Source organism: Camellia sinensis, chromosome 6, assembly GCF_055761805.1.
Source record: "Camellia sinensis isolate YWXY chromosome 6, ASM5576180v1, whole genome shotgun sequence".
In the NCBI taxonomy this organism is placed as follows: domain Eukaryota; kingdom Viridiplantae; phylum Streptophyta; class Magnoliopsida; order Ericales; family Theaceae; genus Camellia; species Camellia sinensis.
The window spans coordinates 156507263-156533427 of NC_138966.1; the positions used below are offsets into that span (position 1 = coordinate 156507263).

General features: G+C 35.2%; 1 protein-coding gene across 10 annotated transcripts in view; it reads right to left on the reverse strand.

Annotated features, from left to right (window-relative positions):
- Positions 1-25916, reverse strand: part of LOC114275497 (monothiol glutaredoxin-S15, mitochondrial) — a 54380-nt gene extending 28464 nt beyond the window's left edge. The window contains exons 1-6 of one of the 10 annotated variants that reach the window (XM_082872781.1): positions 25558-25916; positions 23933-24067; positions 23693-23792; positions 23187-23253; positions 19964-20042; positions 18644-19382 (exon numbers count right to left, since the gene is read on the reverse strand). In XM_082872781.1, the coding sequence (XP_082728907.1) occupies positions 19359-19382; positions 19964-20042; positions 23187-23253; positions 23693-23792; positions 23933-24067; positions 25558-25698 (546 nt within the window). In that variant the 5' untranslated portion in view covers positions 25699-25916 and the 3' untranslated portion in view covers positions 18644-19358. Of the gene's footprint in view, positions 1-18643; positions 19383-19963; positions 20043-20336; positions 20766-23186; positions 23254-23692; positions 23805-23932; positions 24068-25557 lie in introns of those variants that run through there. The other 9 variants (XM_082872782.1, XM_082872778.1, XM_082872783.1 and 6 more) reach the window with 9 other exon arrangements.
- Between the last annotated feature and the right edge of the window lie 249 nt (positions 25917-26165).

The following is a 26165-nucleotide window of genomic DNA, read 5'->3' on the forward strand; positions in this document are numbered from 1 at the left end:
GACCAAAACAACCAAAAATAGAGCTTAAGCATGCTAAAACAAACACAAAAGCTTCACAAAGCTTGGCCAAAATCATGGTAGAACAAGGACCAAAGCCTAAAGCATGTTAAGACCTAAACATGGCATTACAAGGCATGTACGCTAAGCAAGCATGGTGTACCAAAACCAACATACAACAATGCTATATTATGACATAATAAGCATGAAAATCAGTCAAGGTATGGTCAATACACACTCAAACTATATGCTCCCTCAAGAGGCTAAAAATGACCCTTTTCAAGGACAACAAGGAGAGGGGGTGGCCCTCTCCTTCTTGGGACCTCAAGGCACCATCCTCACCACTGAAATCCCTCAAGATTTCAGTGGTGGGGAGGCCCAAACACAATGGTCCCTGAGCTCAACCGAAATGGCACAAAACAAGGGCCAAACAAGCCTTAAAAGAGGTCAAACAACCTCAAAGCTTAGGGCACTTCTAATAGACTATTTAGAGCACTTAAAAACAAGACTTTTCTATGTTATATGTTAAGCTCAAAAACAGTTGCAAATATGGCAAAACAAGCTATGAAAGCAAGGCTTAAAAGAGGTAAAAGCTCACCCTTGAAGCACAACAGCAAATCAGCAACTTTTGGACCAAGAAAAGGCTTCAAATCACCCCAAAAATCACCTCCAAGGACCTCAGCCCAATAAAGGGAGTAGAGAACTAGGTGTTTTTGTGCAATAGTGCAAAGAAAATGCACTTTTAAGCACAAACAAGCCCTAAACCTTAGACAGAGGCAGAAAATGTAGAGAGAGAGAGAGAGATTTTTTGCTCCAAGTTGTATATCTCTCCTCCTTCCTCTTGTCTCTCCTCCTTCCCCCTTTTAGAGAGCTTGATTGATATAGATATATCAATCTGCAGCCTCCTCAAAAGTCCCACGTCCAGGCATGGGCTGGGGTATGGCTTGGAATGACAGCTCCCAGCTATCTACAGAAATATCTGATGAAAACCACAATTGGCCGGCCGGCCATCAAAGTGGTCGACCGGCAATAAAATTGGCCGGCCGGCCATTACATTTGGCCGATGGCAACAAGACACAGCCGGTGGAGTGTAGGGATGTCCCAAAAGCCATTCCCTGCCCTCCAAAGCAAAAGCACAAGTGTTTGGTGCAAAACCAGACACAAAACGGTCGAGTCGAGAGATTCTGAGGCAAGGCGCGTAGCCGAGGCCTCCTGGAACTCAAGACGAACACAAACATGGATGATCACCGAGTGTTCAAGCGGTGACGTCCAAGTCTTAAGGACGGTCAAAAATGGGGTGTCTACACTATTGTTTAGGATCATGTTAAGATCCCTACTGAACTTTATGTTCATCCCACGTTGATTCCTTTTCAGGTGAACATTGAAAAGTGTTTTAAGGTCATGGATCTTCTTTACCTGTTGGCCACGGGCTTTTTATTTGTGGGCGGAATGCCATTGATGTAAAAGGGTTAAACCCTTTCGTTTACTTTTAAAGATGCAAGCCTACGGGCAATTTATTTGGTTATGCCCATGCTGTAATTAATTTGCATTCGGATGAGAGAATTTTTATTTATTCTTACTCGTTGATGTAAAGAGTTTTTCGCATGTTATCTCTGAAACTGAATTAAATTAATGAATCTGGTAATGGTTTCGAGTAAAATAAAAGTGGGGCATGACAGAGGGGAATGTAATTTCTAAAACGTGAAAGGGATACTTGTATTAAAGACAAACGTCAATGGGTGTCAGTGTAATTTACCCTTTTATTTAAACATTGATAAGTAATTTATAGGATAAATTACAAATATACCCCTAAGGTTTGCTTAAAGTATAGATTGCTCCCTGTGATTTGAAAAATTACAAATACCCCATCTATAAGAGTATAAGAAAATTAATTAGATGAGACTAAATGCTAAGTAATATTAGAATTATTGTAAGTTTTGTTATACTAAATAATCATATTGAATGACAACTACGTACTACAAATGTTCCCATCGTTGTTCTTCTTATAGTAATTATACAATATACATATATATATATATATATATATATATATATAAAATAGAAGTGATAAGTAGAATCGCAATAAATTGTAAGTATTGTATGTATAAATGAGAAGAAGTATTCCATAAAACTCTACTTACTATTCAATCATATTCCACTTATAATTGAATGGTAATTAAGATTAAAACGACTTACTAGGAAAATGAGTGATAAGTAGGTTGAAAATAAATTATAAGTAGAACTAGAGTGAATGGTTATACAAAAAAGTAAAAATGATAAAATATTAAGTGATAAGTAGTGTTACAATGAATGGTAAGTAAAATTAGAAAGTATTTTGTTTAGTAAAAATGCACCCTATCACAAAATGTGTAATTTTACCACAAATTTTAATAACATCAATTACAAAACGTGTAAGCTCGCTACAAATTGGATTACTACAAACTTTACTTATTGCTCAATCATACTCCACTTATTATTTAATCAAATCCCACTTACTACTCAATGAGCTCCCACTTACTATTTCATTACACTTCACTAACTACTCAATTTTGGTTTCACTCACTACTCAATGAGCTTCTACTTGCTACTTCACTATACTTCACTTATTACTTAATGAGCTTCTACTTACTACTTCACTAGACTCCATTTACTACTCAATGAGTTTCTACTTACTATTTCATTACACTTTACTTAATACTCAATTTTGATCGTGCCAATGCCATCATAACAATTATGTGCTCATGGAAAACCATTATATTGTTATGAATATGGTGAGTAAAATCATAATGAATAGTTACTATTGTGTTAGTGAATGGTAATCATTATCTCAATAAATTGTGTGTATTGTCGATATCCTTCTTTTGAGCAAACCAATCTCCTCGATATAACCTTATTACTCTTGTCCTTATACAATAGATCTTTTTGAATAGTAAAACCTTTCACCTTTGCATACATATTATATAATTTTCTCAATTTTCTACCGAATCAAATGTTATTTCAAATACATCTTTTTTCAGTTAATTAATCCACACACTTAATATCTCTTGCGATTGGGAGATCATCAGAACTAACGATATTCACTTGATTGCCAATGTTATACTTATCAGTGTCAATATCATCATCATCATCCCAATATTGTCTTCTATCTGTGATAAGTATAATAAAATTAATTAGATCAAACCAAATGGTAAATGATATTACTATTAGTTAAGGAGACTCCACTTATCATTAGACTTCACTTACTACTCAATTAAATTGTAATCATTACTTAATGAGTTTTCACTTATTACTTCATTAGATTTTACTTACTACTCAATTAAATTTCACTTACTACTCAAGTAGTAAGTAAAAACCCATTAAGTAGTAAGTACAGTCTAGTGAACTAGTAAGTGGAAGTTCATTGAGTAGTAAGTGAAATCAAAATTGAGTAGTAAGTGAACTGTAATGAAGTAATAAGTGGAAGCACATTGGGTAGTTAGTGGGGTCTAGTGAAGTAGTAATTGGAAGGTCATTGAGTAGTAAATAGAGTCTACTGAAGTAGTAAGTGGAAGTTCATTAAGTAGTAAGTGAAATCAAAATTGAGTAGTAAGTGAAGTGTAATGAAATAATAATTGGAAACTCATTGAATAGTAAGTAGAGTCTACTGAAGTAGCAAGTGAAAGCTCATTGAGTAGTAAATGAAATCAAAATTGAGCAATAAGTGAAGTGTAATGAAATAGTTAGTGGAAACTCATTGAGTAGTAAGTGGAGTCTAATGTAAGTGAAATCAAAATTGAGTAGTAAGTAAGACTAGGCATAGGGTTATCCGAACCGTCCAATCCGAACCGATCCACATACAAATAAGTAGTTTCGCAGACACAATATGAGCGGATGTGGTTTGAAATATGGCATAATTGCGAGTTGCGAGCGAGTTGTGGGTTTAACCCGCACCAGCAATAACCAGCCCGCACTTACATTATTATTATTATTTTTTATTTTTTATTTTTTTTATAAAAAAAAAAACCTAGACCGTTGATTTCATTCATCCTATCCTAGATATTTTTAGCCAACATACCAAACCCTAATTTCATGATATAAAAAGAAATACTGTAGAGAACATTGTTTGATAACATTATTTTGTTTTTGTTTCTGTGAACATTGTAGGAAATTGAATCTACTTCTTTATGGAGGGGAAATTGAATCTGTAATTAATTTTGAAATTGAAATCAATCTTACATTGTATTGAATTTGAAATTGAATCTGGAAATTGAAAAAAGTCTAATCCGCAAACCGCTTGCACATCCGTGAACCCTATCCGCACAAACCGCAAACCGCATTGCGGGCAGTTGCGGATTGAATTTTCTCCAAACCGCAAACTATCCAAAACCGAAATGTGAACACCCCTAGTAGTAAGTGAAATGTAATGAAATAGTAAGTGAAAACTTATTGAGTAGTAAGTAAAATCTAGTGAAATAGTAAGTGGAAGTTCATTGAGTAGTAAGGGTGTGTTTGTTTGGACGGACTGGATAAGGGGGGATTGTAATCCATCGGACTGTTAGTCTTGGGATACATTGTCCCTGGACTATTTAGTTAGACTGGATTTGTATCTTATGTTTGTTTAGTCATGAGATTAGATGTCTAGATTAGACTATTTTGAGTGAATCCAATGTTTGGTTGGACAGGCTGGATAAGGATAAATGTTCAAAAGACTATTGTACCCTTATAATTTATAATTTTTATTTAATATATAATTTTAAAATTGAACCAAACAACGGATTATTAGTCTGGTGGGACTAATAGTCCAATCCCATGGCCCAATCCTTCAAAACAAACACCACCTAAGTGGAGTATAGTGAACATTTGCTACTTTATTATACTTCACTTACTACTTAATCAAACTATACTTACTACTTAATTAAACACGACTTGTCAATCAATAAGACACCACTTCAATAAACTTATTACTAATCAATGAAATTATACTTATTATTTCATTAAACTTGATTTAAAATTTTAAAACTCCACTTTAACTTAGTGAAATAATTTTCCAACAAAAAATTAAAATTTATAAATTAAAAATATCACAAAATGTTAAAATAAAAGAGAGATAGAGACATAGATAAATTATTAATTGGAAATTATTTTCAATTTGTAAAATCTAAATCACCCTTTTTCACCTATTCTTGTTATTCTTGTTCTGCTCAGTGTTGTCTTCCATCTGCAATAAGCATAAACAAATTAATTAAGAAAAAGCAAGTAAAAAATGGTAAGTACAATACTAGGTGGTAAAATGGATGGTAAGTGGTAAGTTGAGTCATAAAGAATTGCAAGTAGAATGAGAAGGAATGGTAAGTGTTGTGTTTTTGAACGGTAATTAAACTCATTTAAACCACACTTACTACTCAATAAGACTGTACTTACTACTTTATCAAACTTGACTTACCACTCATTTGAATCACACTTACTACTCAATGAGACTCTATTTACTAGGTGGTAAAATGGATGGCAAGTGGTAAGTTGAGTCACAAAGAGTTGCAAGTAGAATGAGAAGGAATGGTAAATATTGTGTTTTTGAATGGTAATTAAACTCATTTAAACCATACTTACTACTCAATAAGATTGTACTTACTACTTTATCAGACTTGACTTACCACTCATTTGAATCACATTTACTACTCAATGAGATTCTACTTTCTACTTTATCAAACTTGACTTATCAGTAATTTAAGCAACACTTACTACTCAATAAGACTCTACTTACTATTTTATCAGACTTGACTTAACACTCATTTAAACCACACTTATTACTCAATGAAACTGTACTTACTACTTTATCATAATCACACTTACTGCTCAATGAGACTCTACTTACTACTTTATCAAACTTGACTTATTAGCCTTTTAAACCGCACTAACTAGTTAATGAGACTGTACTTACTATTTCATCAGACTTGACTTATCACTCATTTAAACCACACTTACTACTCAATAAGACTGTACTTACTACTTTATCAAACTTGACTTACCACTCATTTGAATCACACTTAGTACTCAATGAGACTCTGCTTATTACTTTATCAAACTTGACTTATCAGTCATTTAAAACTACTCAATAAGACTCTACTTACTGTTTTATCAGACTTGACTTAACACTCCTTTAAACCACAATTACTACTCAATGAACTATACTTACTACTTTATCAGAATCACACTTACTACTTAATGAAACTGACTTACTAGTTTATCAGAATCATAATTACTACTTAATGAGACTCTACTTATTACTTTATCAAACTTGACTTATCAGCCATTTAAACCACACATACTAGTCAATGAGACTATACTTACTATTTCATCAGACTTGACTTACCACTCATTTGAATCACACTTACTACTTTATCAAACTTGACTTACCATTCATTTGAGCCACACTTATTACTCAATGAGACTGTACTTACTACTTTATCAAACTTGAGTACTTATCACTTATTTAAACAATACTTACTACTCAATGAGACTCTACTTACTACTTTATTAGACTTGACTTATCAATCATTTAAACTAAACTTGAGACTACATTTACTATTTCATCAAACTTGATTTTTTTTTTCTTACCACTTGAATCTCATAATTTTTCTTTTAACTAGGTGAAATATTGTTCCAACAAAACAAAAAAATTTATAAATTCAAAACATAATGGAGGTGAAAGTAAAAAGAGAGAGACTTGCCTAAGGAGTTCCAAATCAAACAATTCTATCTTAAAATCTTCAAAAGTTTTAGAAATGAACATCAAATTTTGTTTATGGAATCCTCAAATAAATTTGAAATTGTCCTATCTTTTCTTAGGGAATGGCTTCTGTCCAGTCCTTAATTGGATTGGGCCGTGCTGTTGGGCCCGTGGAGGCCCACCACGGGTCCCGTTTTGATAATCTGAACCGTTCGATGTGTAGAACTCGTCGAGTACTATATGTTGTAAAAAATCACGTTGATCGGATATCGATAACTATGTGATCAAAACAGATTTTTGTCAACCGTTAATTTATTCACCGTCCATTTTTTTTTATACAAAACTGATTTGATCACATAGCTATCAATATTCGATTAACGTGATTTTTTATAGGTATATAGTACTCGACGAGTTCTACACATTAAACGGTTCAGATTATCAAAACGGGACCCGTGGTGGGCCCCCACGGGCCCAACAGAACGGTCCAGTCCGATTAAGGACTGGACAGAAGCCATGCCCTTTTTCTTAATCATATTTCTCATTAATTGCATTTATTGCGGTAGATGAAAAAGATACTAGTTTCATTTATTGCCATTAAGTAGATAAATAAAAAAAATCATATTCCATAAAATGTAAAAAAATTATAATAAAATTTATAAATTTCATATTTATTTTGTACAATTTTTTTTTTTTACATTCTATTTTATAAATTTTATATTTATTTTAGAGGTTAGCTGCATTTTAGTAATGTTTGAATGGTAAGTGTAGTTATGTGGAATAGTAAGTACAACCATATCAAGTAGTAAGTGTGTTTAGTTGTTGTAGTAAGTTGGAAACCACTCATTTAAACCATACTTACTATTTTATTGGACTTACTTACCACTCATTTAAACCACACTTACTACTCAATGAGACTCTACTTATTATTCAACAATCTTATCTTCAAATCTTCAAATATTCAAAAATTTTAAAAATAAACATAAATTTTTGTTCATGGAATCCTCAAATAAATTTTAAATTTTCCTATATTTTATTAATTATATTTCTTCATTAACTGCATTTATTATTTTCAAGTGTGGTAAATGAAAAGGAAACTAGGTTTCATTTATTGCCATTAAGTAGATAAATAAATAAATAAATAATCATATTTCATAAAATGTAACAAATTATAATAAAATGTATAAAATTCACATTTATTTTGTATATTTTTTTCTTAAATTCTATTTTATAAATTTTATATTTGTTTTAGAGGTTTTGAAGATTTATTATAACTTAATTTCTTAAGTTTACCTGTTACATAAATAGCAAGTTAAGTGTATTGTATTAATAATTGAATGATAAGTATAGTTATTATAAATAGTAAGTATAATCATATCGACTAAGTGTACTTAATTATTGTGATAAGTTGAAAACCACTTTTTAGTTTCAAAACCACCTTATTTTTTACGAAACTACCTAGATTTCTTAACCTGGTTTTAATTATTACCAATCAATGGTTAGATTTATTTTACTTTTAGATCTAATAGTCCAAATTTATTTATGTATGGTACATGAAAACCACCTTCATGTATCATAGAAAAATCCTTGTTTCAGATTTGAGATGTTTTGTGCCGATTTTTATAACGTGTGTGTGTTTGGTTTGAGTGTTTTGGATTAAATTTTTTGAAAATTGAGTTGTTTTTTTTTTCTTGTTTTTTTTTTAATTTTTAATGAATATTTTTAAATTTTTAAGTATTTTTTTTACTTTTTTTCATGCATCTTACTTAGATGTATCTAAAAAGTAAAAAAATTGTGAAAAAATAATTTTAAAAATTAATAAATACATAAAAATATAAAAATATACTGAATTCTCGTACTTTTTATATTTTTGGTATTTAGTGAATTTTTAAAAGATTTTTTTCACAAAAATTATACTGTTTATGTGTATTTATGTTAGGAGTGGTGCTATTAGCACCCAATCTATTATTTTTGACTCTCTATTTCTTTGGATCTCCACTTATAAATTTTGAAACCTTTAAAATTTCTTTTCTTCCCCCCAAATAATACCAAAATTATCCTTGTGAAAACATTCCACTCATTTAATCGAATGCACACCCCCCACACCCCAAAAAAATCTCTCTTTCAAAAACCCTAACAAAACCCACGAAGAAGAAAAAGAAGAAGAGTCAAGTGTGATTATTGTCTCTGCTCTCTCTTTCTCTCTATCGCCTTATCCTTTTCTTCGGTGATTAATGTTCGGTTACTAGTTCCTGAACAAATAATAAATGTTCGGTTATTGGTTCCGAAACAAATAAACAATGTTTGGGCCTATATTCTCGAATTTCGGTCATATGTTCGGAGTTTAGTCCCGAAAAAATGACGAACATATTTTATTATTTTTGCCATTTTTTTTAGAAATTTACGCTTACAAAGCCAATCTCCTCTAAGTTAAGAACACCATCAAAGCTATGAACTTCCTTTGAATTTTTATTGTTGCACTCCTCTCATCTCATGGAGTTGTGGTTGCTGAAAAAAGTTCCACTTATTATGATTGCCGGAGAAGTGTGGGTAATCAAATGGTTGCGACTGTTATCGTCGAAATATTGTCGCCAAAGGGTTTTCAAGGTTTTGAGGGTGGGTAAGTTTTGAAGGTGAGATTTGGGGAAGATGGATAGGTGATGATGGGGGTGAGTGCTCTCATAAACCCTAATTCATGAAGCAGTGGTGTGTTAGTTTAATTATGAGATAGGGTGTCCCAAATTTAATGGTATCCTTTTTAGTAATTTTATTTGAGATTATTATTGTAATAAAAAAAATTAAGGGGTCCAAAATAATTCACAAGGTGCTAATAGCAATACTCTTATGTTGGGTGTGTCTAAAATTTTTTTAAAAAATTACTTAAAATATTAAAAAAAATTAGTAAAAACAAAAAAAAAACACGGAAAACAATAAAGGAGAATTTTCTAAAAAGTATTTTTGAAAAACCAAAAACAAGTAAAGTTTTTTTTTTTTTTTACACAATTCATGTGTTTCACGCACTGCATATGCAAATGGATTTCAAATTCTCTTTTGCCTGCCAGCAATGTAGAGCTGTGATTAGAGCTCCTCCTCTAGGGCTTTGTATCACTATTGTTAAACATAATATGTAGCATCACTAAAATAATATTATAATCAAAGAAAAAATTAGTCATAATTAAAGAAAAAAATGACATAATTATGAATGCACATGGTGCACCATCTTTCAAAGTGTGTAGGTTAGAATTTCCCTAAAAATATAGGGGGAGTGACCAATAAATTCCATATTTTGAACTTAGTGATCTATATAGTCCCATATTTTTTTCTTGTGATCTATTTAATCCTTTTGGATGTGTAATGACTCATTTTCCCGTCACATTGGAGTGTCACATTTAGAAAAAAAAAATACACTAAGCAGTTTTTTAGTATCACATCATCCATGCCACGTTGGAGTGTCACATGTTACATTTGGAAAAAAAAGTACACTAAGGAGGTTTTAGTATTTTTAGAGTATCACATTATATCAGCCACGTTGTCACATTTGGTAAAAGTACACTAAAGAGCTTGTTATCCCAGGTAGGCAACCCAAGATAAGAGTGAATGTATTAAAAATAATTTCACAATATTAATGATAGTAATCAAAATATTTGAATTTTAACAAATAAAATAACAAAGCAATAAACATCAATATAAGTAAAAGAGATAGGGACAGAAAATCAAACACAGCGATTTATGGTGGTTCGGCATGCCGGGCCTACGTCTACTTCCCAAGTATCCTTCTCAAAAATTTCTCCACTATTCTTCAAATAGTAATACACCACTAGTTTCAAGCGTGCTAGTGAACCTTTACGACGAGTAACCAATCCCGATTACTCTGATTAGTTTAGAATCTGGTGCCTAGTCACACCTAACCCAAGTGATTTTATCCCAAAAATCACTCAAAAAAATAACCCGACTAGTTTTGAATCTGATGCCTACTAGTCTCAACTAACCCAAGTGATTTTATCCCAAATAATCACTCACAAAAACTCTCTCTTTTACAAGAATAATAAGAAGGGTGTGAACACCCTTTTACTATTTTTGCTCAAATTCTCAACAAATTTTCTCACAGAAAATACAACTCAATGAAGTACAATACAATATTTGAGAATATTTCAACAATATCATAGATTTTTCTCTTCTTCACTTCATATTTTACTTCAACCAAAATACCTCTATTTATACACAAAATTATATCCGTTGGGCAGACGCTCCTCATCTTGACTTTGTAGCACGCGGAGTAACATTCCTTTGAAAATATTGGCCAGGTCACCTTCGATGAATAGTGATATGTTGATTTTCTTTCAAATTTAATGAATTTCAAATGTTACACAGAAACTTGCACAGTAACTTTTCTATTAAAAAATATGTGATGCACAGTAAATTCTATTTAAGTAATATTTATAATAAATACATGATACAACATATATTTTAAATAGATAATATTTTGTGTCAAATAATGTAAAATATGTATATTAAAAATCATAAATTACCCCATAATATTTTAGGCATCATCAAAATTAAATTACATGATTAACAATCTTTTCATTTTTTATGATGGCAATACAAGCATGAATTTGACACAAAATTTTACATGAATAAATGCAACAAAAAAATATTCAACAAACATAAAACAGACATTTATTTGTATTATATTTACTCCCTTGTTGTAACAAATTCTTTGTCAAATAATTTATATAAAAATCATATTTCTTATCCTCCTTAGACATCATCAAAATAAAATATTGATATATGAATTTTGATAGAAAATGAAAATTTTCAGTACCCAAAACAAAAATCATGTAAACACATTTGATCAATGATTTAGAGATATAGCAAATAATCTGACTAGACAAAAGAAAAAATATATTTTTTTTATTTTATTTCTCCCCCCGTGATCATTATCGAGATTCGCCTAAAAAAAATCGTGAAGCGGCGCCTAAAATGTTGACAAACAAGAAAAGCGACAAAAATGATACGTAGAGATACAAATCCTTCAAGTGTTCTAGGGAAAAAAAATTGCTTACCATCTGTGTAATCATATCATTTCTTACCTTGGCTATTAATGGTTCTGACTTGAATGAGGTGCTTGAAATTCAGGCAAACGAAAGGTTATCAATAGTGCATTCGCACGTTATTCCAGTAACTGAGAGTCCTAGTGTATTTGGTAATCATAATAATACCGATGCTATTAATAATACCATGGCTCTTAGTACACAGACTATAACTGCGGTTTCCAATATTACTCAACGACTACAAGCAAGAAACCAAGAGAATTAGTGATTGAAAGAATAAGTGATCTATTTAAGACAACAACTTGCTGAAACTCGTCAGGCAAAGATAAGTCTAGAACAAAAAAATGCACAGTTGGAGAATGCGGTTCAATATTATGCAACCGCTAAAATGCCCAAACTCATAGAAGTCGAAAATAAAGAAATTCAAGTTCGGGAGGCTCATGAAAAGCTATAGAGAGAAATTAAGCGCAAAAAATCTATAAAGCCTACTCAGAACTAACATGTAATCTATAAATATTTTCTCCTTCTGAAATAAAGTTGCAAGTATTTCTCTATGTCAATTTTTTTTTTAATAAAAACAATCTTTGGTGCAGATAAGGAGTAAAAAAAAAAATTAGAGTAAAAAAGCCCCATACACTCCTAATATTTGGACCACACGTGCTTAAATTGTGTACAAATAGGTCATTAATATTGAAATGGGACTTATGAGTTTGAAAGATAAAACATAGGACTAACTAGTTCACAAGTTCTTAACTTGGGATTTATTGGTGTTTTTTTCTTTATTTTATTAACTCATATTTTAGGTAAAAAGTCCAACAACAAAAAAAAATCATTGAAATAACTGCTTTTTAAACTGGCCGAAATTGCTTAATTAAAAAAATTATATAAATGTCTAATTTAAAATTGACACCATTAATTTATGGTTTTAAAAAGAGCATGTGTTTGTGTAATTAATCTTTTTCCCTAAGTTTTTTTAAATTTATTTTTCAACTCTCCAGCATTCCATCCATATATTTAAGAGATTTAAGTCTATGTGATTGAGATTGAATTTATATGGCATAAACTTACTTGTAAGTAAATCTTAATTAATTAAAGTCTGGATTGGTTATAATATGACATTTAAGATCAAAAGCCCATCAGATATGATATTTTTTTTAACGCTTTTCACCACTCTCACTTTTGTATTCCTCGCTGCAATACATTTGATCTATAATCTTAGGTTATTAATCCATGGCTGCTAAAAGACCCCAAGATGACTCTGCTTCTTCATCTTCTTCAGCACCACCTCGCTGGAGCTATGACGCGTTCTTGAGTTTCAGAGATGAAGATACTCGCAAAACCTTTACCGATCATCTCTACGCTACGCTGCTTTGGTTCAAGCTGGAATTCACACCTTCAGGGATGACGATGAACTCCCAAGAGGACGAGTCATTTCTTCGGAGTTGCTAAAATCAATCGAAGAATCGAGGATCTCCATTGTTGTTTTCTCCATAATCTATGCTTCTTCGAGATGGTGCCTTGATGAGCTCGTGAAGATCATTGACTGCAAGAGAACACTTGGGTAATTACTTCTCCCAATATTCTACGATGTTGATCCGTCTGACGTACGACATCAAACAGGGTGTTTTGGAGAAGCATTTGGAAGACACGAAAAGCGTAATGTGGATGAGATGGAGAAGGTGGATGGGTGGAGAGCTGCCCTCTCTGAAGCTGCTAAATTATCAGGCTGGGATTTGCAAAATGTTGCTAATGGGTAATGTTCAACATCCTTTTAATTTTGCTGCTTCTGCTGCTATCAATTTTTATCTTTAACTAAAGAATCCTACCTTGTTGATCCTTATTGTTTTTACAATTTGAAAAATAAAAATAAAAAATAAATACATTTGTCTATTTTTTTATTATTAAAACTTACGATACATTTGTCAATAATAAATTAATTAAAATTTTATTCTCAATTTTAAATGCATACAAACCACTATATTAACTATTATATTAACTATTAAAGTATAGTTAGTTCACTTTGTAACTCTAAGATGTTTTGCATTTTACGTTTCTTAACTGCATATTGGGAGTCAGGTTTGTAAGATTTTGTATTTTCATAATATAGTGCAATTAATGATGAGATAAAAATATAATTTATCAAATTCATTGTTAAAAATTTAAGATCAAAATATAAATACGGATAAGGGGTCACTGCTGTGCGTAGCACAGCAATGACTGTGGTGCCTTCATTTGAGGTGTATTATGACCTTATTTTTATGATTCAAATCGTTCATTTTGTAGGGTTTGTTGAGTACTTCATGCCTACCAAAAATCATATTATTGTCTTGAGTTTTACTTCCTTGAAAGAATATGGCATTCATAATTGGAAAACCTTAGCACCAGCTCTTCCCCTCCTTTTCCTAATTTTTTTGTTGTCTTTCCAATGGGGCTGACAACCCTTTGATCTACATATATATAGATATATGTAAATCCTAATAAGGATACGAAAGGGGACTAGGCCTAAATAAAACAATTACTGGGCCCTCCCATTAAGGAACTCAAATAACTTAAACAGGCCTTACACCTCCATATCACATATCCACATATAAAATAATATATACACTAAGATGGAGCATGGCCCAAAACTTTATGGATCACAATAATAATTTGGGGCTCATACCAGTCAATTTATCTGAATCACGTTCAACCCGTTTTTCATAAACCAAACAAAATATAGTCAATGACAACCTAATTAAGAACAAATTCTTACAGCGAACACCATCCATTTGGTCAGTGTGTTCACAACTTAAGACACCATTGCCCCAGTGGACATAACGAACATGACAGTGGTGTCATGGTGGAGGACATCATGGTCATGACTGGGGACATCTAATTTATCAAGACCACGGTCACAGTTGGGGACATCATATTCATCAACATGTTCACGGTGAACATCATGGACGTGGTGGCCGTAGTGGTCGCCATGGAGGATGTCACAGTCATGGTGGGAGACATCATGGTCAAAGTGGTGGCAATCCTGGCAAAAGGCATCATTTCAATGGCGGACGTGGAGGTAACAGCAAGGGACATTATCATCATGCGGTCATTGTTGAGCATGTCAGTGCCCCTGAAATTGCGACAACAAGTGGATAGATAGATTCTTCTAGTTGAGAATTTTAACAGTCCTCTGAATTGAAGAAGCAACAGTGTGTTCATGTATTACTATATTTGGAGAGAGACATAATTTCCTTTGGTGTAGTCAGTGTATTGTGCTAAATATTAAACCAGCTTGAGTTGTTTCGTTAAAGGTGGACTGCAGTAATATATATAATTTGAGTGTAAATTTTCATAGAGTAATGTTGTGGAGAAGAAAAAAAGACGGTGGAGTTGTGGTGGCTCAATCGGTGGTCGGAGATAGTGACGGAGGTTGGGAAAAGTGAACTCAAATCTCGGCGGTGATGGGAAGAGAGAGAGGAGGGAGATCGGCGGTGGGAGGATGGAGATCGGCGGAGGGTTTTAGAGAGAAAGAGACAGAGAGAGATGAGAGGAGGTGATGAGTGAGTGTGAGGTTCAACCTGTGTGAGTGAAAGGGTTGGTTTATATATATATAGAGAGAGAGGGGTAAAATGGTAATTTTACTTTGGAGAAATTCGGGGCCAGGGACGGGAACGGGCCGAGGCTTGAACATTGATCACCGCCCCCAGCCCAAAACTGATCAGGGATTTAATTTCGAATACCATTCCCGTCTCCACGGGGGTATTTTTCGGGAAAAAACCATTCTAATCGGGGTCAGGAGATCAGGTCCCCGTCGGGTCGGGTTCAAATTGCCATCCCTACTTCCAACTGCCTTGATTCTGTCCTCAGACTCTCATGATCCATCTTGGTCCTAGACTCCCAATCTTAGACCCCCACACTAGACTCAGTCCATCGAGGGCTGAATCTCTTTCCTTCTTGTAAAGTTGTCTTTGCACTGTATCATCATGCCCAAGAATTCTGGTCCTGCCTATCATCCTATCTAGGAATTCCGGTCCTGCTTGGGCTGGACTTATTTTAGCCTCTCACAGTATCCATTTAGTTTGGAAGGTATTTAAGACCCCTAATAAACCGTCACAAATTCACCCTAGTAGAATAATAGGTATCAATTTTTAATTTGTCACATATTTAATTATTGAAGACTTTACTTATTATATCATTAGAAATATAATTAAAGGTGTTGAATTTCAACACAGTTGAAATAGAGAAATATAGCAAAACTCTAATTTTAATCCATAAAGTCTTTTTCAATTGTTTTCATTTTGCAGAGGTATTTACCCTTTGAAGTTTGTCCATTAGGTTGTGCGCAAGTTGCACACATCGGATTAGGGATGGCAATTTGAACCCAGCCCGACGAGGACCCGATCCCCCGACCCCCGATTAGAATGGTTTTTTTCCGAAAAATACCCTTGTGCAGAAGGAGATGGTATTCGAAATTAAATCCCCGATCAATTTCGGGCCGGGAACGATGATCAGTGTTCAAGCCCCAGCCCATCCCCATCCCTAGCCCCGAGTTTCCCTGAAGTAAAATTACTATTTTACCCCTCTATATATATAAACCAGCCCTTTTACTCACACAGGCTGAACCTCACACTCACTCATCACCGCCTCTCATCTCTCTCTATCTCTCTATTTCTAAAACCCTCCGCCGATCTCCCTCATCTCCCTTATCTCCCTCCTCCCATCACCGCCGAGATCTGAGTTCACTTTTCTCGACCTCCGTCACTATCTCCGACCGCCAATTAAGCCACCACAACTCCACCGTCACTTTTTCCTCTCCAACGATGATGAAGCTAAGCTTGCCGAATCACCGCCACCATCACCACTGTTTGCGGCAGTTGCAGTGACACCATTCGGCGGTGAGGCCAAGCTTCGCAGATCTCCGTCGCGGCCTTCGCCCTAGATCTGGAATTTTCCCCCTCTCTCTCTCTCTCTATGTTGTTATTGATGATGATGATGATGATGAACAAATCTCTCTCTTTCTATGTTGTTGTTGTTGATGATGATAATGAACAGATCTGTTAGATTTGATTTTTTTTATTTTTTTACATTTGAGCTCATCAAATCTGTTAATGGTGATGATGATGAACAGATCTGTATGATAATGATGAACACATCTCTCTCTCTCTCTCTCTCTCTCTCTCTATGTTGTTGTTGTTGTTATTGTTGTTGTTGTTGTTGATGAACAGGTCTGTTGGATTTTTTTTTTTTTTTTTATCGAGGAATTTTTGGGGTCGGGAAAGCCCGATCCCCGTTAGGGGGTGGGGGCGGGGGCGGGGTGGATATAGGGTCCCTGTCAGGGATCAGGACCGAGGACGGGGGAATTCCACGGTCGAGGATTGGGGACGAAGAGTGTGATCCCCGGCTTCGCTCTGCCCCGTTGCCATTCCTACATGAGATGCGTTCATCTACGTGTGGTGGAACACATGTTATAGTTTGCATGATATTTCATTTTGTTCGTTGCGATTAAAACTTTAGGATGTTATAATTTGTACTTTATACATCTATTCTTTTATGAAATTTAGAATAAATTATAAATATATTTTTTAAAATTTGTTTAAAATACAGATTATCTCTTATAATTTGAAAAAATTACATATATTTCTTTGTCAGGATTTTTTATTTAACAAAATTAATTTTAAAAAAATAGAATTCTTAACTAGTTCACTATACAATAATAAAATTGGTTTTTTTTATCCAACTCCCTCACTAAAGGTTCTTAATAGTATAAGGACACAACAAAAATTGAGCAAGGTTGTGCTATCTAGTCTGGAGTTCTATTCAGACAAAACAATCAGGGGATTGGGAAATCCACGAGTTCGGATTCACTTTCATCCTTCTATTTGTTCTTGAACAGGTATCTAATCATATCCAAGCGTCTTAATAGGTAGGTTTAGATGTCAGTCAGAGTTGGACGAGCTGCAATACTCAGGATGAGAGACTCAATCAGATATTAGTTAACAACAAGATTGCCACTTGTTTGACTTGTTTAGTTTGTTTGGGTTTTAAGTTATTTTTTCTTTTCTTCTCGGGTCACTTTCCTTCTCAATCAAAAGTTACCCGCTTTGTTCAACTCAAGGCAAGACCTGCCCTTGCTTCTGCTTCAGTTTAGCCTTCCTTTTTCCCCGGAGCTTCATGGGCATTGCCTCATTCCCCAATCAGATATTTAGATGTGAGTTATACACCGCGAGAAGCCAACTGGGCTAATGGAACAAGTTAGTAAAATAGCTAAGCTCTTCCAAGGGAGATTCTAAAGGAATTATAGAAAAAAATGATAAAATTTATGACTACTCTCTTACAAAATAATAAAATTATAAGAATTGTTAATTGAAATATATTTCTAACATTATTAAAAATTATTAATTGACTTAATAAATGTGGCATTATTTTTGTCAAAATAGACCATCTATTTTCTTTGAGACAAAAAAATAAATAAATTACACTTATCAAGTTAACATAATTTTGTTCATGAATACATGAAAATCTTATAAAATAAACAGTTAGAATCAATCAAAAAAAAAAGACCCCTTGATGAACCTAACAAGTCCACAATACTCTCTAATCTCTAATTTAAATTTAGATTAGAGAGAGAAAAAGTAACACGTTTTCTTTCACTTTCCTATATCTCATTAATCCATGTTAAGACTTTATTTAAATCATAAATTGGAATATAAATTTAACTTAAGAATTTATTCAAGCACTGCTTAAAGGTGACTTAAGGATTAATCAATCTAACATACAGTAGACCTAATAGGGCCGACATTAAAAAAAAAAAAACCGCCAGACGTGTTAATGTCCAATGTCTATATCTATATCTATATCTATATCGGTGACTTAGCCATATAGCACACGTTAACGCCTAGTCTGAATTCATCAATAAGAAAAAGACTGTTAGGAGAGAAGAGTCCCAATCGTCATTCAATCCCATAATTATTTCTTGGAGAACACGAATAAACTTATGACAAACACATGAATAAAGGTCACATGTTCATATCTGTAAGTCTCTCTCCTCCGTTCTCTTGCTCCCCAAGAAAAAAAGGTACACTCCAAGTAAAAGCATAACTGACCACTCAGCCCATTTTGCCTATAAATATCTGAGCTCCCAGCATTGTCACCCCTCACACAATATTCATTCACCAAGCAATCTTCAGAGATTTAGACAAACACTTGAACAACAAAGATGTCTGGGTGCGGCGAACATCATCATCCATTCTATCATGGTGTTCACAACTTAGGACACCACAGCCCCGGTGGACATCACGGAGGTGCAGCTTGTCACGTCGGAGGGCATCACGGTCACGGCTGGGGACATCTTATTTACCAACACCACGGTCATGGCTGGGGACATCATATTCATCAGCATAGTCACGGTTATCGCGGACATGGTGGCCGTGGTGGTTGTCACCATGGAGGACGTCACGATCATGGTGGGAGACATCATGGTCACGGAGGTGGCAGTCCTGGCAAAAGGCACCATTGCCATGGCAAACCTGGAGGTCACGGCAAGGAACATTATCATCATGTGGCCATTGTTGAGCATGTCAGTACCCCTGAAATTGCAACGACTAGTGGATAGATAGATTCTTCCTCTGTCAGTCATGAATTTTGGCAGTCCTCTGAATTGAAGAAATAAGAAGCAGCAGTGTGATCATGTGTTATTAGATTTGAAGAGAGACAGAAAGATAATTTCCTTTAGTTGTGCTGTGTGTATTGTGCTAAATATTGTACCAGCTTGAGTTGTTTCATTGTACTATACACCAAAATAAAAGGTGGGCTGCAGTAATATATATAATTTTGAGTGTAAATTTACATGGAGTAATGTGATACATATACAATTTTTGAATCCATACTTGTGCGAACCATTGTTGGATTAAATCAACAATTATTTATGGTTTAACATACTTAAAAAGGAGTGACCCAGTGCTTGAACTTCCCACTAAAGCAGGGTCTGTTAACAGGACATAAATTTAACGTGCTTATATTACCACAAAAGAAATTAAAACATCAAAGACAACTCCAAACTCTTACGTAACCATACATAGCCAATAATCATGAGTTACTCCGATCTCTCCTAGTTGGCGGCAGTATCTTTAAGCATTTCCTTCAGCTCGCCAGTCTAAATGACTGACCAACCCATCAAAACAATGTATGATGTATCCCAGGCTTAAGAAGAAAAACAAATTTGATATGACAATACCTGGTGCATGTTGAGAATGATGTCTGATCCTCCGATGAACTCCCCCTTGATAAATATTTGTGGAAATGTGGGCCAGTTGCTGTAAGGATAGACCACACGACTAATTGAAACAAGCACAAACAAACTACATGTTTTATCAACGACTTTGGACCAAATGGGTTGCTAGGTAGGTAATGATCAGTACATGGCTTAAACAGCAATTCCATTTGCAAATTCTTGATAGTAATTTGTATCACTAAAATATGACAATTGAGCGCACTTTTCACAAATAATCCCAAAAACATGTGTAACTGATTCACAGGCAACATCGTGGATATTTGACATAAACAGCATCCTAAAAAATTCATTCAAGATTTGGCCATGTCTATCAAGCTAAGCTATCTTTTGAAAAAAATATTTCATATACCTGAATCTCAACCATTTATATTTCATGTATCTTTTGAAAACAAATCACCCAATCACATCTCTCTCAACTTTTTCACACGTCGTTTCGTAAAAAGCCAAAAAAACCAACTAAAATAACCAATTTCCAAACAAAGCCTAAATATTGAAAGTTAAAATAAAGGAAATTTGATCAATTAACGGGCTTCTGAACATATGCTGCTGTGGCCATGTATTCTTAGCCACTGCTGGATAAGGATCATTCAATTAAGTAATTTCTAAATCCACTTGAAATGAATGCTATTCAAATGCCGCCTAAGGAAATTCTTTGAATTGCTGCCACAGTATGTTAAACGAAAATGGATATACTCTCTGATTCCAATATCATGCTTCTTGGAACGAATTTTCTGCCTCAACACAACTTAGAAAACAAAACCAAATCAAAATAAAACAAGAACAAAAACAATATCAAAAACAAAAAATACATTGTTTCCAGTAAGAGAATATTCAGTAACATCAGCTACTTCTAGTTCTATAGCACAAGGACAATTGCCAAAAAACACAGTTTGAATTAAGAAAACATGCAATCATACACCTTGAATGTAAACAAAACATGTAAACTAAGATCCCAACTTATTACAAACATTGTCCCTGGTGCAAACCCAAACATCCCAATTATAAACAAAAATGTTGTGGGTGGTATTTGTTGAGGTGGCCTATAGATGGCCTTTTTGGAAGAACGCGGGTACTGAGATGTCAAGGTAATCACCAGTGAGGGAGGAGGTGAGAGATCAAGAAGCCTTAGAAGAGAGAAAGGAGGGCGGTGCAGAGGTCTTGCTGTATACCAGAGATGGTAAAGATGGTTGATAATGGCAGTGATGCTTCAACGTCTGCATAGAGGCCTCCTTATATAGGATGGTCAAACCATGGAGGCCAACTCACTCCTGGAGAGGTAGCTGACCCTCCTTGTTTCAACAAGAATGAGGTATCCCAACCACCTCTACATCCTAAGATCTAGGGATAGCAATTTAAACCCAGCCCGACGGGGACCCGCCTCCCCGATCCCGATTCGAGCGGTTTTTCTCTGAAAAATACTCTCGACGGGCGGGGGAGAGTATTTAAAAATGAATCCCCGATGACTTTCGGGCCGGGGATGATAATACATTTCCCAACCCCGTCCCTAGCCCCGGCCCCGGCCCCGACCCCCGGCCCGACCACAACCCCGCTTCTCCCCGAAATAAAATTACTACTTTACCCCTGTGTATATATATATATATATATATGCATGTCTTTATGTTGGCACACACAATCACTTTGCTGCTGTTGGCGTGAGAAAAATGAAGTGAGAGGGAGGGAGGGAGGGAGCCAATCCTCCGCCGTCGCCCATCTCCTCCGCCGAGAGAAGAGAGCCGTCCTCTTCACAGCGCTGATCTCCTCTACCTACTCCTTCGCTAATCTCCTCCTCCGCCCTCCATCGCCGATCTCCTCCGCCCCCCTCCTCCGCCGATCTCCTCTTCACAGCGCCGATCTCTATCCCTCTTTCTTTCTCTGTGTTATACACACACATATATATGTATATATATTATAGATTGAAACTCAGATCTTGAGATCTATAATGATGATAATATGTTTTTTTTTTTTTTTTTGGTTTTTTTTTTTTTTTTGTTATCTGTTGTTGATGATGATACATGATGATGATGATCTGTTGGTGTTGATCTCTTTCTTTCTCCATGTTGATCTTCTTCTTTTTTATCCTCCAGCTTCAAAGCAATTTTCCAAAAAAAAAAAAAAAATGGCCGGGGGTTGTTCAGGGTCGGGGAAACCCGATCCCCGTTAGGGGGCGGGGGCGGTGATGGGTTCCCCGCCAGGGATCGGAGGCGGGGACGGGGACATTTGTATCTTCGGGGATCAGGGACCGGGAGTGTGATCCCCGGCCCGGCCCGTTGCCATTCCTGCTAAGATCAAATCTCAGGATTTGTATCATAAGAGCAACAATGTAGGCATGACGGGGGGCTTCAATGTTGCATATGATACAATTTCCAAAATATCATGTCTTGATTAGAGCACCTGTCTCTCTAAGACTGATCAAGGTGCAGACACCCTCGAGGTAGGGGGATGGGAAGGCACCAAAATGAATCCCTAACTCTAGCCTCTAAGCCACATACCTCCAATGATGCCCCAAGCAAAGATCCCAAGGCCTAACACTGAACTTAGGTCATCAAGGTATTGGATGATGGTGTTGGAGATGTCTTGATCAGTAGGAGACAGCTTTACAGAGAAAGAGGAGACGAGACATAGTAGGGTCACGGTCTAGCAGAGGACCCCTCAGTCAAGCCAAATGGGATACAGAGCCATGTTGCTACCGAGCACAGTTAGTCGAGCAGGGATGCCTCGAAATCTCGACACAATTATGTGGTGCTCTGGCCACGCCTTGGGATGCCCTATCTTGGTTCATCTTGTGGTGCCATGGCTAAAAGCTAAGGCATTGAGCATGTTAGCTAGCCAAGATAACATACTTGGTGGTTTCTATGCCCCTGCTTAAGCTAGACTCACAACCCCAATAGTTTATTTTGGACGATGACACGCACCAGTACGGATTGCCACTCGACAATCCCTTGTTTGAGTTGGAGATGATATGGTGCCAGTAAGGCCAACCACAAGGTGAAGGATATTCAGGTACAACAAATGTTAATTATCACCGTAATTTGAGTACATCTTGTGTTACTAAGAAGTGCCAATGGGAGGGTGCCTTGTATATGAGCAAGAGGCTCTTAATGCTCTGTAGATGTATACCAATTCTAAATGAGTGTTCTAAATAGTATAATACTAAGCACCAAGTTACCTGTATGCTTTGGCAGCATTCTTAAGCTCAGGACCTTCCAATATGTTTCTGGCACTCAAATGAACATCTGCAAAAGGCATATCAATGGTAAGAATGCCGTAATAACCTAAAGCAGTCAAGTCAGTAAAGAGCAAGGTCAGCTCAAATTCAATAAAGTGCAAGGTCAGATCAAAGTTCAACAAACAGGACGCCCAAATGTAACCCCAGCTATCACATATAACTTAAGTCAGCGACTCATTTAATGCTTCTATTGTGTCACCTTCTTGTCCTTACCTATTTAAACTTTTAAGCAAACCAAATGGTCATCTATAACTATATAGCCTCGCACATTTATTCAACTGCAAATATAATGCACTTCAATTTTCATTTTCCAGGCATGACTAAACCAAATACTCATTATGGACCACATAAATTATCCAAGCTTATTTAAAAGATACCGTTGCTGAACTGAACCAAGGAATGGAATGTACAAAAATAGTCGTAAAACTAAGAAAGAGAACACTTACTATATTCCTTCAACACTCTTACAGATAGTGAGCTGAATCCACATCGGGGAAGATCAGGCACCCCTTTCATGTAAAGCATCACTGGGTTGTCCTTGACATCCTACGCTAAAAGCTAAAAGCAATTGATAAAAACAGACTCTTAACAAATAAACAACTTAATTTTTTTGCTTGATAATTAAAAGAGAGAATACTTGAGGCTCAGTATCTCTAATACAGAAGGTACAGATGACTCGTGTCTACCTGCTCTACAATATCCTTCAAAGAAAGGCCAGAACTCTCAAGCTTATTAGTGGGTCTGAAGTACTTGTGTATGTCCGGATCATTTGGAACAGTAGTTGAGTATTGCATCCCATGGTGGTTAAAGGATCCAGCTGCCTACCAACAATTAAAGAAAAAATATTAGTGTCATTTATATGGCCGTCAAAATTTATTTTCTCTAAAGATAAAACCACACACTTGTGGCTTAAAATTTCAAGAAAATCCTTTTTTTTGGTTTTCTAAGTGGAGTTTAACAATGCAAGCATTTTTGTTTACAATTTTATGATTAAGGATCCAAGAAATCTAGAATCAGATGGCTATGTTATCCTAAGTAGTTTATTTGACTGTAAGTCCTTTGAAAATTAGAGAAACATGAATAGAAAAGAAACAATTCAAACAAAGGAAATCTTGGCCCAATAATCTTGATATTAGGGATTCAAGTCTCGAGGCAACCATTTTGTGCACTATGCCAAACGTTAGGTACGTTCTCAATCTTTCTCCTCCCAAACACACATTAATGTGTTCAATCAAAGGGAATCCATTGGTTTTGAAGCAAATAGAGAAATAGCCAAAAGGAAAAAAAAATAAAATAAAATAAAAATTACCGTAAAACCAAAAAATAAAAAATTTAAAGGCATAGGAGGAAATGGAGGAGAACTGAATTAAGAAGAAAATGGACCATCAGTAGAATAATAGAGTCTCTTAACGTTTCAAGACAGATGATACCTGAGTTATGGGTAAAGAGAGCATTAGTGTCTTTCAGTGTTTCAGGGAACAAACACACACACACACTACATGTATAAGAAGATTGTATGATACATGTGGGATTAAGAAGATTATAACACTATATATATATACCCTATATATATATGATGAATTTTATAAAAGAAAAATTTAATGTGTTAAGGCCCACCCTGATCACCACCTCCCTCTGCCCTTGTTGGGAACCCTTCCAATTGAGTTTCAACGGACCATTGGCACTCTTCAATATCTCTCTCACACTAAACCAAAAATCTCCTTTTCAGTAGATCAGGTCTCCCAATTTGTACATAGCCCAACTGATCTTCAATGGACAATGGTCAACAACATATTTTATGTTATCTAAAATTATCCAATGAATTAGATTTATTTCTTAGCCATTTCAACTCTCTTTCTCCATAATGTTTCCCGGATGGCTATTGGGGTGGGTGCCTAGATGACCGCTGCTCAACCCATCATTCTCAGTCCCAAGTTTACTCTCTCGGGCCATCAAAAAGCAAAATATTGAATCTAAATATTGAGGCCTCGGAAATGCTTATTGCTATATTAGTGTGGACGGTGGATACAAGACCCACTGAGCTTTGTGGGTGTGTGTTACATATCAGAATCCATAACTTTATCAAACAATTTGTAGAGTCTAATAATATCAGATCATATTGTTGTAGCTATGCGAGATTTCCAGGAAATTATCCTTCAGTTTCTTTCTTTTAATAACATAATTGAATGTTTATATTAGAATCAGATAATCGCAGTATCTCTAGATCAAATCAATCAATCATTTAAACCAAATTGACTACCGGAAAAAGCAATTAACAGCAAAATAAACTTTAAACAAAGCCCTAACTAACCTTTGTACCGTAATTGGAAGCGACGGAGCGAGAATAGAGTATGGTGGATGGCCGAAACGGCGACGGAGACCGCCAGGGAGAAGAGATGTTGGCGGCGGCGGCGAAGAAGCGGTGGAGCTGTGTAGAGAGTCTTCTCCACATGGCTTTAGCTTTGGTTTTGGACTATGGTTATGGAGTATTGGTTTCTCTGATCTGAAGTAGGGATTGTGTCGACTCGCTCGTGTGAACGAGTATTTACGGTGCCCTGGTCACGCCTCGCCCTCCCGCCCCCTCCCTCCAACGTCGAGTTTGTACTCTCGCGCACAATCTTTTAGTAGTACACTTGCTAAAAATTTAAAGTTTTGACACTTAAACAAATTAATTTAGGTTGTTTTGGGAGGTGGTTTATAATCCACTTATCGGATTATAATTTACCCTTTTCTTCTATAAAAGGTTGATTATAATTAGTTTATAATCAATTTCTAACAAAAAAAATTTATTATAAGTATCTTTTTAAAATAGTTTTCAAACTTCAAAAATTTTAAATTGCCATTAATTTAAAATTTTCATCCATTTCCATTATCTACTTGAATTTAATAAATTTTTAAACATATATTCACCCTTGCTTT